The sequence below is a fragment of the Phascolarctos cinereus genome, unplaced genomic scaffold (assembly GCF_003287225.1).
Source record: "Phascolarctos cinereus isolate Bilbo 61053 unplaced genomic scaffold, phaCin_HiC Scaffold_5;HRSCAF=322, whole genome shotgun sequence".
Taxonomy (NCBI): domain Eukaryota; kingdom Metazoa; phylum Chordata; class Mammalia; order Diprotodontia; family Phascolarctidae; genus Phascolarctos; species Phascolarctos cinereus.
Window position 1 is genome coordinate 409,285,764 of NW_027555958.1, and position 13,688 is coordinate 409,299,451.

Here is a 13,688-nt window from a genome sequence, read left to right on the forward strand (position 1 = left end):
AAGGGTAAATTACAACACATGAAGAGGCATAAAGGCATATTACAGTACAGGGAAAGAAGGGAGAGAAATGAGCATTGTTTGTACTTTATTCTCATCGGATTTAGCTCAAGGAGGAAATAACATAGTCAGGCATAAAAATCTAACTTGCCATATAGTCAGGAGGAGGGGAAAGGGGAAAGAAAAGGGAAGGGGAAATAGAAGGGAGGGAAGAAGTAGTAAGGGAAAAGTAAAAGAACAGGGAGGGGACTGATAGAAGGGAGGGCATATTGAGGAGGTGGTGGTCAAAAGGAAAACTAGTGAGGAAGGAAAGGGAGAAAAAGAGAAAGAAAAGTATAAATGGGGGAGGGGAGAATTGGATGGAGAGAAAGACATAGACAGTAATTGTAACTGTGAATGTGAATGGGATGAACTCTCCCATAAAATGGAAGAGGATAGCAGAATGGATTAAAAACCATAGTTCTACAATATGTTGTTTACAAGAAACACATTTGAAACAGAGGGATACATATAGGGTAAAGATAAAAGGCTGGATCAGAATATATTATGCTTCAGCTGAAGTAAAAAAAAAAAAGCAGGGGTAGCAATCCTGATCGCAGACAAAGCAAAAGCAAAAACAGATCTTATTAAAAGAGATAAGGAAGGAAACTACATCCTGCTAAAAGGCGCCACAGACAATGAAGTAATATCATTACTAAACATTTATGCACCAAGTGGTATAGCATCCAGATTCTTAGAGGGGAAGTTCAGGGAGTTACAGAAAGAAATAGACTGCAAAACTATACTAGTGGGGGACCTCAACTTCCCCTTCTCTGAACTAGATAAAGCTAACCACAAAATAAACAAGAAAGAAGTTAAGGAGGTGAATACAATTTTAGAAAACTTAGACATGGTAGACCTTTGGAGAAAACTGAATGTGAACAGAAAGGAATATACTTTTTTCCTCAGAAGTACATGGCACCTACACAAAAACTGACCATGTACTAGGGCATAAAAACCTCACAATCCAATATAGAAAGGCAGAAATTTTAAATATATATTTTTAAGATCATGATACAATAAAATTATATGTAATAAAGGGCTATGGAAAGGTAGACTAAAAATTAATTGGAAACGAAATAATCTAATCCTAAAGAATGAGTGGGTCAAACATTAAATCATAGGAACTATCAATAACTTCATCCCAGAGAATGACAATAATGAGGCAACACACCAAAACTTATGGGATGCAGTGAAAGCAGTTTTTAGGGGAAATCTGATATCTCTCAATGCTTACATGAATAAAATAGAGAAAGAGGAGATCAATGAATTGGGCATGCAACTAAGAAAACTAGGGTAAAAAAATTAAAATAACAAATTAGAAATACTGAAGACCAAAGGAAAGATTAATAAAATTGAAATTATAAAAACTATTAAACTAATAAATAAAACTAAGAGCTGGTTTTATGAAAAAACAAATAAAAACAAACAACCCAATAAAATAGATACACCTTTTGTTAATTTGATTTAAAAAAAGAAGAAAACCAAATGACCAGTATCAAAAATGAAAAAAGGTGAATTCACCACCAAGGAAGAGGAAATTAAAACAATAATTAGGAAGAATTTTGCCCAACTGTATGCCAATAAATTTGACAATCTTAGTGAAATGGATAAATATTTACAAAATATAAATTGTCCAGATTAACAGAGGAGGAAGTAAAATACTTAAATAACAACATTTCTGAAAAAGAAATTGAACAAGCCATCAATGAGCTCCCTAGGAAAAAATCTACAGGGCCAGATGGATTTACAAGTGAATACTATCAAACATTTAAAGAACAATTAATTCCAATGCTATACAGACTATTTGGGAAAACAAGTGAGGTTTCTTTTTATGATACAAATATGGTGCTGTTACCTAAACCAAGAAGAGTCAAAACACAGAAAGAAAATTGTAGACCAATTTCCCTAATGAATATACATGCAAAAAACTTAAATATTAGCAAAAAGATTACAGCAATTTAGCATGAGAATAATACACTATGACCACATAGAATTTATACCAGGAATTCAGGGTTGGTTCAATATTAGGAAAGCTATCAGCATAATTGATCATATCAACAACAAAATTAACAGAAACTACATGATTATCTCAATAGATGCAGAAAAAGCTTTTAGCAAAACACAACACCCATTCCTATTAAAAACACTAGAAAGAATAGGAATAAATGGAGTCTTCCTCAAAATGATAAGCAGCATTTACTTAAAACCTTCAGCAAGCATTATATGAAATGGGGATAAGCTAGAAGCATTTCCAATAAGATCAGGGGTAAAACAAGGATGTCTTATCACCACTGTTACTCAATTATGGTACTAGAAACTTTAGTTTTAGCAATAAGAGAAGAAAAAGAAATTGAAGGCATTAGAATGGGCAAAGAAGAAATGAAGCTATCACTCTTTGCAGATGATATGATGATATACTTAGAGAATCCTAGAGAATCAAGTAAAAAAACTACTTGAAATAATAAACAACTTTAGCAAAGCTGCAGGTTATAAAATAAACTCACATAAATCATTGGCATTTCTATATATATATTACCAACAAAGCCCAACAGCAAGATGTAGAAAGAGAAATTCCATTTAAAGTTGTTGGCCAATCTAACAGGTGTGAGATGTGGTACCTTAGAGTTGTTTTAATTTGCATTTCTCTAATCAATAGTGATTTAGAGAATTTTTTTCATACAACTAAAGATAGCTTTAATTTCTTCATCTGAAAACTGCCTGTTCATATCCTTTGACCATTTATCAACTGAGGAATGAGTTGTATTCTTATAAATTTGACTTAGTTCTCTACATATTTTAGAAATGAGGCCCTTATCAGAGACTCTGATTGTAAAAATTCTTTCCCAGTTTTCTGTTTCCCTCCTAATCTTCATTGTATTGGCTTTGTTTGTGCAAAAACTTTTCAATTTAATGTATTCAAAATTATCCATTTTGCATTTCATAATGTTCTCTATCTCTTGTTCAGTGACATTCTTCTGTTCTCCATAAATAGGACAGGTAAACTATTCCTTGCTCTCCCAGTTTGCTAATAACATCAGCTTTTATATCTAAATCGTATACTCTTTCTAGCTCTTGCTGTTGGGCTTTGTTAGTAATATATAGAAATGCCAATGATTTACGTGGGTTTATTTTACAGCCTGCAACTTTACTAAAGTTGCTTATTTTTTCAAATAGTTTTTTACTTCATTCTCTAGGATTCTAAGTATATCATCATATTTCTGACAGTTTCTTTTTTTGGGATGGGGAAGAATGCACAAGGGCAGGGCTTTTTTCCCTCTTTAATATAAAAGCAAAACCAGCATTAGTACCTAGCATTAGCAGGCACAAGTGTTCAAAATATTCAGTTTTTTTTTCCTTTTCAGTGGACTAAGATTTCAAATTTTTTGCTTTGAAAAGTGAAAAATCCAGCATTCCATTTTAAACAGTAGAACACTGATTTTATGGGGGACAAATTCTCATCTAACATAATATTCTAATTGGAAGACATTTCCAATTTCATCTAATTCAACACTCATTTTATAGATTAAGAAATGGGGTACAGAAAATGAATTGAAAAAATTACCCACGGGGGCAGCTAGGTGGCACAGTGGATAGAGCACTGGCCTTGGATTCAGGAGGACCTGAGTTCAAATCTGGCCTCAGACACGTAGCATTTACTAGCTGTGTGATCCTGGGCAAGTCACTTAACCCCACTGCCTAGCCAAAAAAGAAAAGAAAAAAAAAACAGCTAGGGACAGAGCCAGTATTAGAACCCATGCTTCCCAACTTCCTATCCAGTTATCTTTTTTTAACATTATGTTTTCAATTTTATGGAATTATGGGGAACGAGTTTTAAGGACCATCCCAGATACAACCTACCCACAAAGCATTTTTATAACTCTGGACACAGAGTTATATCACATGGTAAAATAGAAGGTATAAGTTAAAAGTTCCCAGCTTCGGAGGTCAAACAAGTTGTCTTCTTCAAATTTTTGGTTCTAGCTTATTCCTGGTACAATTCTGATTTAGGTGCACCCCTCTCGTCCTTTCTGTTCTCACATTACCCAGTAACAAAATGCCTGAAGAAAACATGCTAGTATGTGGGTGGAACTAAATAGTAATAAACAGAGCACACTCTACCTCTGGAGCTATGTGGGACCTATAAAATCTACATGATGCTGGGAGAAACACTCTGCTACTTCCCCTTTTGGGGCAGTATATGAACTCCCTCCACTTATGGAAGTCCTGAAGACAGGACAGAATGCTTAACTGCCAAAAAGTTCTTCACTATCTCTAAGGCTGACAGGACACTCTGCAGATGATAGGGAAGTAAAGGTATACATCTCTGTTATTACTTACAAGAATACTACTAAAGTACTTATTTAAATAGCACCTAAAGTTTAACAGATCACTTTTCTTGCAACATATGAACAAAGTGGCAGATGTAGAAGAAATTAAAGCACAGAGAGATCATGTAAATTGACCATTGTCATACCACTACAAAATCTCAGAGCTGGGAATTTGTACAGTCTAATGCTCTTTCTATCAGACCATATTATTCAGTTCCTACATGGCCATCTAATCACTTGGAAAGGTCACGATTTATGGATACAAAGGCCTAGTTAAAAAAAGTTAACTGTTTACATATCTTCTGTCAGAAAAGGCACTAAAAACCAGCACCAGGTTTGGTACAGTGTTATTTATGTGAAAGACAGGACCTTCATTTCCTAAAAGAAGACAGTATACAGAAGGAAGAGAAGTGAAGGTATTTCTTTATATTATTCACTATATATGAGAAATTAAATGATATTTACAAATATATCACAAATTTTAGAGCTATCATTTATAAGGCACTTCATTTAATTCTCACAACAACCTTGTGAGAGAGATACTATTATTGTCTCCATTTTATGGATGAACAAACTGAGATTGAGTTGTAGTGACTTGCCCAAGATTATATAGCTAGCAAGTGTCTGAGACAGGTTTAATTCTGGTTTTTCTGACTCCAAGTTAAACACATGCATCACCTGGTGCTTCATTTTATAAGAAAATTTTAGTTTGCATACAAATTTAAGTACAATAACTATTTAGAACATCCTTACTTCAATGGAGAGTATACAGCATACATATCATCAGATTTATTGAAAACAAATATATATACTTTATGACTTTACAGGTCGAGATATAGAACTGGGAATTTGCTGGTAAGAAATACATAGAAAAGTAAACATTAAGTTTTTAGTCAAATTATACACAATATAGTATTCTTTGAACTAGGATTAAGAGCTTCTTATTTCTAAGTAGCAACAGCAATAGCAGCAGCTAAATAACTCAAAACAAAAATTGTGAATGACTGTTGATGATCTAAACACAAACACACACACAATATGCCATGCAACACAACAGCATACAATTAAGCAATTTCTGAAATGTCATTAAAATAGTATGACACAGCATTCTGCCTTAGCATTGTAGTGGTAAAGTATGCTTTCACTTAGATTAAGTTAAAAACTGATATTTAATTCTTGAAGAGTATTATTTAAATCCTAAGATTTTCACAAGCTTATAAACTTCATAAGTCACAAACTTAACACAAAGACCATTATGTAAAATAGTACTATGAAAATGGATACTCCACACGAAAAATTTCAGAACCTTTTTACTATGAAAGAAGTAAATACATATAAATGCACAAACACATAAATAGTTTGGACAGAGAATATATATTCGCCAAAGAACAATTTTTAGCCAATAATTCTTATAATCAGTTTCCTTATTTTTGATTTTAGTATTTTAATATACCGAACAAGTCAGAACATAACTAAAGGCAAGCATACGAATAAAATGATACATCTTACCTAAATATGGAATGCAAGGTGTCATCTTCAAGCTACTAATATAGTCTCTAAGTCTTTTGTAATTATCTTCTTTACTCATAACATATTCCAATTTTTCAAAAGTAGTTTTATCTTTTCGACTCAATAACTAAAACAGAGAAAACCATAAGATATTAATTATATATTGAATTTTACATTTATTGATGCTTTCACTAAAGTTGAATACATTATAATTCTCAATTCCAAGAACTACAATTCTCACTATATTGCATAATTTCTCATCTTTGACACAAAGGTTATATTGTTTTCTTGTCATGTTCTTTTAAGGTGTCAGAGTATTTGCATCAAACATTCAGTTTTTACAAATGTTTCAGAAACTGGCTAAGAAGAAAAGCAAAATTATATGACCATCAGCCTCTGAGATGTAAACAACCCTGACCTTTCCTGACCGACTGATTTACTAATAGGCTCATCTTCACAATCAGACAGCAAGTCTAGGGATATCTTACTTTCATAAACCATTGCTAGGACACATGGGCATTCTGAATCAAGAAAGCTCGAGGTTTAAAACAAGCATCTACAGCTGTCGCTCTCAACCTTCTCGGTGTCAGGATTCCTTTGCACTCTTAAAAATGACTGAAGATCCCTCCAAATAACTTCTGCATATGTGGGTGACAGAGATAAAACTATTTTAATACTTTATAAAAACAGCTTTGACCTGGCGGACCCCCTGAAAGGGTCTGGGGAAGGAAACGGGCCGTGCTTTGAGAATAGCTGGTCTAGAGCAGTTTACATGGCATGGCTGTTCGGTCACTCAGCAGTGTCCGACATCTCACGACCCTGCGGACCAAGTGTCCGTGGAGTTTTCGTGACAAAGATACTGGAGTAGTTTGCCATTTCCATCTCCAGTGGATCCTTTTGTCAGGCAGACGTTAAGTGACTTGCCCAGGGTCACAGAGCTAATACGTAACTGAGGCTGGATCTGAATTCAGGTCTTCTTAACTTCAGGCCCAGTGCTCTATTCACTGGGCCACAAGCTGCTTCTTTACATTGTGAGTTGAAGAGAGGATGCTGGGAAGATGGTGGAGTAAGTTAGAAAACTTTTGGCTCTCCAAATTTCTTCCACACAAAAAAGACAATCTCGCCACACGGGGCAAAGCAGTTGTCCTCTCAAAACAAACTGAGCTGACCCCAGGAAAGACCCAACTTCAGGCCTGAGGGAAGGGCAAATGCCACCATCCCAACTTTTTAGAAACAACAAACAAGCCCTAGCGGCAGCTGGGTGGAGAGGTAGCCTCAGCCTTAGAAACTTTCATCTCATAGACAGTGTGGGGGTCTGCCAGCTGAGTTAGGAGAAGACTGAAAGACCTTCCACTGTTGAGGGACATCAAGCATAACTGTGCTGAGCAGACCAGAAGGAGCTAGCATACGCTGGTGAGCCTGGTAGCGAGGGGTGGAGCCTTGCTGGCTGTGGGCACTTGTAGGACAGCAGGGTCCCTGGTTTCTGTTTCAGGGCAGAGAGGACAGCTGTAGTTTGTAGCCACTAGAAAGACTGCAGAAAACAAGATCGTTTCTGGAACAGTGTGGCTGGGGGGCCCAAGCCATGGCTTAGGAGTGCAGAAGAGAGACAAGATAGACTTCAGAAAATAGTAGTAAGAAGGAAATCAGACTTGGGGCATCATTCCCCATACCTCAGCACTACAACTTGATTATATATATAGCTACTATAAATAAAATAAAGCAATAGATAAATAAATAAAATTAGCAAGCAAAGGAGAAAGAATCCAACCACAGAGAGTTACTACGGGGATAGAGAAGATCTGAGTTCATATTCAGAGGAAGAGAATGGAGCTAAAAAATCCATTCTCTTTTTTCAATGAGAAATGTCAAATGGTCCCAAGCACAAAAAAAAGTTCTCAGAAGAACTTAAAAAGGACTTTAAACATCAAGTAAGAAAGAATGAGGAAAAAATTAACAAAAAAAAAAAGCAATCCAAGAAACTCAAGAAAATTATGAAAAGAAAGTCAACCAACTTGAAATAGAGAATCAAAAACTTAAGGAAGAAAATAATTCCTTGAAAACTAGAATCAGGCAAGGGGAAGCTAACGATATACTAAGGCACCAAGAAAGCATAAAACAAAATTAAAAGAATAAAAAAATAGAAAACAACATGAAACATCTCATGAGAAAAACTGATCTGGAGAACAGATCAAGGAGAAATAATATAAGAATAGTTGGACTACAAAAAAATTATGATTAAAAATAATCTTAATATAATATTACAAGAAATTATCAAGGAAAATTGCCCAGAAGTTCTAGAACAAGAAGGCAAAGCAGAAATAGAAAAAAAAAATCTACTGATCACCACCTGAAAGAGCTCCAAGGAGGAAAACTTAATAGGACTCTCATATCCAAGTTTCAAAGCTCCAAAGTTAAGGAAAAACTATTGGAAGCAACAAGAAAAAACAATTTAAATATCATGGAGCTACAATAAGGATTACACAAGACCTAACAGCTACTATGTTGAAGTACTATAGGTCTTGGAATACTGTATTCCACAGAGCAAAAGAGCTGGGATTACAACCAAGGGTAACTTACCCAGCAAAGTATAATCCTGAATGGAAAAAAAAATGGACATTTAATCAATTCAAAGATTTTCAGGTTGTTGTGACAAAATCCCCAGAATTTAAGGAAAATTTGATATCTAACATCCAGGAGAAATATAAGGTAAACATTAAAGACCAGCTATAAGGGACTTAATAAGGTCAAGTTGTTTACTTTGTATATGTGAAAATATTAGCAGCAATCTTATGATTGTCATCATTATTTGGGCAGTTTGAAAGAAAGGCATGGGCTGAGCCGACTATGATGAGGTGATTCTAAAAAATAGTGTAGGGAGAGACAAAAAGGAGTAATTATCTCATACAAATGAGGCGTGAAATGAAGAATTGATACAGAAGAAGCTAGTAGTGAGGAGGACAGGTGGTGCTGGAACCTTACTCTCACCAGGAATGGGTTAAAAAGAGAATAATGTACAAATCTAGAAGGGCATAAAAATTTTCTAAATTCAGAAAGAAATAAGAGGGTCAGGAGGAAGAGTGGGGGGAGAGGATGAGGGAGGGACTTTTAGAGAAGTGGGTAGGTTAAGGAATAGGAGGATAAGGTAGTGGGTAGAAGTAAAGCAGAGAAGCAGGGAGAGATAGGGTAAATAGGATGAGGATAGTGAGAAAAAATAGGAAGGAGGAAAATATACAACAAGTAATTGTAGCTTAGAATGTAAATGGAATGAATTTACCCATAAAACGGAAAGGGACAGATTAAACATTTGAATTCAACAATATGTTGCTGTCAGGAAACATTATAAAAATGAGAGATACTATCATACAAAGATAAAATAAAGGGCAGAAGTAAAATTTATTATGTAAAAAAAGCAGGGGTAGTAATCATGATCTCATACAAAGTTAAAATAGATTTAATAAAAAGTGAAAAAGAAACTATACTATGTTAGCAATATTATTTAATATTGTTTTAGACCATTTAAAATAGCCAGTATTTTTTTAAACAAATACAAAATAAGAAAAGAAAAAACATTGCCATGTACACTGCAGTACATAAGAAAGCACTGAATATAAAACAATAAATTCCCATTTCAAGAAAACCTATATAATAAATACTACACATTGTTTTCAAAGCTGCCCAGCTTTTCTTTGCTTCCTTATTGGTTTTCTGTTGTTGTTTGCTGTGTACTTTTTACTCTTTTTTCCCCTTCTCTCCTCTCCCTCCCTAAAGAAGGCAACAATTAAGCACAGGAAATGAACCACAAACATAAAACACTTTTTATACAAATAAACTCAGATCTAAATAACTGAAGTAATATTTATTGTTCATGGGTAGATAAAGTCAACATAATTTTTTAAATGACAATTTTACCTAATTAATCTATTTATTCATCATCCCAATTAAATTACTAAAAATTATTTTACTGGGTTAGAAAAAATAATAACAAAGTTCATTTGGAAGAACAAAAGGTCAGGAACTTCAAAGAAGCAGGAAAAAAGATGCAAAGGGAGTAGATTCAGCAGCATCAGACCTTAAAACTATATTATAAGGGAGAACATTACTGAAGTGTAAAGAGGCTAATTTTGAATATTTTAAATTAAAATTTTCTTATATAAATAAAACCTATACAGGCAAGAATAGAAGAAATGCACACACACACACACACACACATGCACATACCCCACTCCGTGCTTAAGTGTTGCCTTCTTTAGGGAGGGAGAGGAGGGAAGGGAAAAAAGAGTAAAAAGTACACAGCAGACAACAACAGAAAACCAATAAGGAAGCAAAGAAAAGCTGGGCAGCTTTGAAAACAATGTGTGTAGTTTTCATTATATAGGTTTTCCTGAAATGGGAATTTATTGTTTTATATTCAATGCTTTCTTATGTACTGCAGTGTACATGGCAATGTTTTTTTTTCTTTTCTTATTTTGTATTTAAGTTAAAAAAAATATGGAAGCACAAAATAAATAACTACATTATGAGTTGAAGCTAAATGCCCAACACATAACAAAAGGAGAAAAATTAATCAATCATATTCTCAAATAAAAGATATGTCCAAAATAATACAAGCCTACCTCTGCTTTTTTCTAAACAAATAACTTGAAAGAGTTGTTGTCCAACATTGCTTAGAATAGCTCTGAAGAACAAGCAGGGCAGTGGTGATGGAAATTTTCCAGCTGAAGGGACCTGAAAGCTGGAAGGCTGGACTACGAATGTCCTACTGCTAACTGAAACAAATATAGGACCTGGACAATATCTGATTAAAATAATTTGAGAAATGTCTTTGTTAAGTTTAATGCTTTGCTGCACACTTTGGTATTGGCACAACAAAAACACTGATAAACATATCATAAGGTCAGATTTGGAAGGAATCTTAGAGGTCATTAAATCTAACTTATTCATTTTACAGAAGAGGAAAGGGTCTCACATTTTACAGAAGAAAGGTTTGAGGTGAGATCTGAACCTAGTTCTTCTGACTTTAGGTCCATTAATCTATCCAGTACAGTATGTGGTCTTATTTTAGATGAAACAAATTCCAGTATTTTCCAAATATAAAATTAAGGAACAACATCAAGAAATCCACTAATAATGAGGAAATTTAATTTCATAAAACCTAAGAGGTAAATTACTCAAAAAAATTTAGAAAATAATGTCTCACACATCGTGGGCATTTAACATTTGCTGAGTTGAAATTATTTGAAATAGGAGGCAATTCTGTGTGACGTGAAATTCAGTCATATGAATGTAGAAAATATAAAATCCAATCCTCTAGCGTTTTTATTTTATTTTGCTCATTAGAAATCAGAACATGCAGTGGTGTCCTGGAGAGAGCACTCTATATTCTACAGGCAGATATGAGTTTGCCTTCTGGCTCTCCAATATACCTTGGACCAGACCTTGAAAATCTCTGACCCTTAATTTTCTCATCAGTAAAATGAAGGAACTGAACTAAATAATTTAAAAGTCACCTCCAATGCCAATATTCTAGGATTATATGGCCATATAAAATGTTATCAGGAAGTAGTGCATGACTGGACAGTGCTTTAGCCTCATAGTCAGAAAGACCTGAGTTCAATATTGTTTCTGATACACAGAATCTGTGTAACCATAGGAAAGTCACTTAAATTCTTAGTATTTCATATGCGAATCCCTAAACAAAAAATTATGAGTAGCTGATTTATACTGGTATTTATATTTATGTTGGTAAGTGATATGGTTCTACTAGTGAAAATAAAATCTGAGTTATGAGTAAAGAACTGCCTACAGAAAAAGAGGACATTTTAATCAGAAGCACTTTATTGATCCTCTTTGAATTTTCCTCTACCTCTCCAAGAGTAACACCTTAAAAACTTGCACAACTGAAAGAAAATGGGTGGGGAGAGGGGAGAGGAATTGATAATTTTCTGATTAATGCAAAACATTATATTTTTAAACAACAGTCACATACATGTAACAAAATTCTGCTGGGAACCATTTTTCTTCTCCTAGCTCTACTACAAATTAATTATGGCTTTGGTCATGATACAATCTTTGGGCTTCAATCTCTCCAGATGTAAGATTAGATTTGAAGAGATAATTTCAAAGATCCCTGCTTACCCTACACAATTAGGAAAATTCCTTAAGAAGAAGAGTTAGGTTTAAAGAAAACCCAAATATTTTGTATAACTACAAAGTCACTTTAAACTTTCTTTTCTACAAGTTAATAAATTACTCCTGACACAAAAATACATTTATAGATACTATAAAGTATACAAAGCACTTTGAATACATTAACTCGCAATATCTTCACAACAAACCAGTGAGGTAGATAAGTAAACCAAGGCCTCTGAAAGGTAAGTGGCTAGAAACTATGGATTGTTTTATTCATAGTATTTGTATACATGGTACCTAGTCACCGGCACACAGAAGGCACTGTATAAATACATTCTGATTGACTGCATGCTCATGGGCACACTTTAAGTGAGTATTAGAGAAGACTGATCTGAACCCAAGTCTCTGCTAACTGTAAAACCAGCAGCGTGCTTCAATGAACAACTTTTTGTTAAGTGTTTAGTAGGCAGCAGGTACTGTGCTAAGCACTGGAGATACACAAAGAGGCAGAAACAGTTACTACTCTTGGCATTTACATACTGCTTAGGAAGCTTATACTCCAATGGGGGAAATAAGTGAATAAATGGACTGAAGTCACATACATAGCAGATGGAAAGTAGCCTTCAAGGGCAAAGGCTCTAAAAGCTATAGGCTCCAAGAAAGGCTTCCTGCAGAAGGTAGCATCTGAGTGAGTTTGGAAGGAAGCCAGCAATTCTAAGAGGCAAAGATGAGGAGAGAGCTTTCCAGGCATGAGGAAGAGTTAATGTAAAGACATGCAGACGAGATGGATTGCTGAGCTCAAGGAACAGCAAAGAAACCAATGTAGCTAGATCACAGAATGCTTGCAGGGGCATCAAGTATAAGAAGACTGGCACCCCAAAGCCTGATCATGGCAGATGTTGGTTCTCCAAGTTTATTAGAGCACAAGCTTTGTAAAGTCCCGTCAAGTGAGAAGAGGCTCAGGTAGAAGCCATTTACATATCTATATCCAAGGGCTTATGTAGCTGAAGACTAGACTTTAATCACTAGTTGGGACACAGAGTAATGAAATTTTAGGGCAAACAAATCTCTCAAAGACCATCTTTTAAGGCAAGAACTGATCAGTGGAGGTAGCAAGCACACTGATTAAATCACAGATCATTGAAATAATGAAGTATAGTTTTAAAAAATACTCACTGCCCATGTTTTAGTTAGTCTGAAGATGGGGGCACTTTGTAAACCAGACACCACTGCCATAAGTGCATGGAGGTTATTTAATTCATACAATTTCTGAAAAATAAAAAAAAGAATTGAAAAATAAATGGCATCAATAAAACCATTTTTATTTACATATATAAAAAGATCCTTTACACAAATATCATTAGCTTTGTAGTTTAAAATTGTAAAGCTTCCCATTTTCATAGTGGAAAAAAAGGCCATCTGATAAAATATAGCCTATCTATAAACAATTAGTAGTCACTAAAACAAAGAAATATACAGAAATTTTTTTAAATTGAAGGAGGACAAAGACGCAAACAAAAAGGGCAATTCTGTCACTATATTAAATTTAATAAATATCTTTTAAAAAACTAACAGAAATTGATGGTTTCATATAAAATCCTTTTTTTGTTCTTTGTAAACTAGAATATTTGTTGGCAAGTTCATGATAAAAATAAAAAAACTCTAAGCAGGTGAAACAGTCTT

The 13,688-nt window shown here is 34.4% G+C and overlaps 1 protein-coding gene across 7 annotated transcripts in view; it reads right to left on the reverse strand.

The window, feature by feature from the left end:
• Positions 1–13,688, reverse strand: part of RALGPS2 (Ral GEF with PH domain and SH3 binding motif 2) — a 257,998-nt gene that overhangs the window by 96,989 nt on the left and 147,321 nt on the right. For 6 of the 7 annotated variants that reach the window (XR_002324019.2, XM_078156472.1, XM_020984310.2 and 3 more), the window contains 2 exons: positions 13,182–13,274; positions 5,877–6,003 (listed from right to left, as the gene is read on the reverse strand). Coding sequence is in view for 6 of the 7 variants with exons in the window: in XM_078156472.1 (XP_078012598.1) it covers positions 5,877–6,003; positions 13,182–13,274 (220 nt within the window). In the remaining variant the exon portion in view is untranslated. The remainder of the gene's footprint in view (positions 1–5,876; positions 6,004–13,181; positions 13,275–13,688) is intronic. The other variant, XM_020984311.2, reaches the window with a different exon arrangement.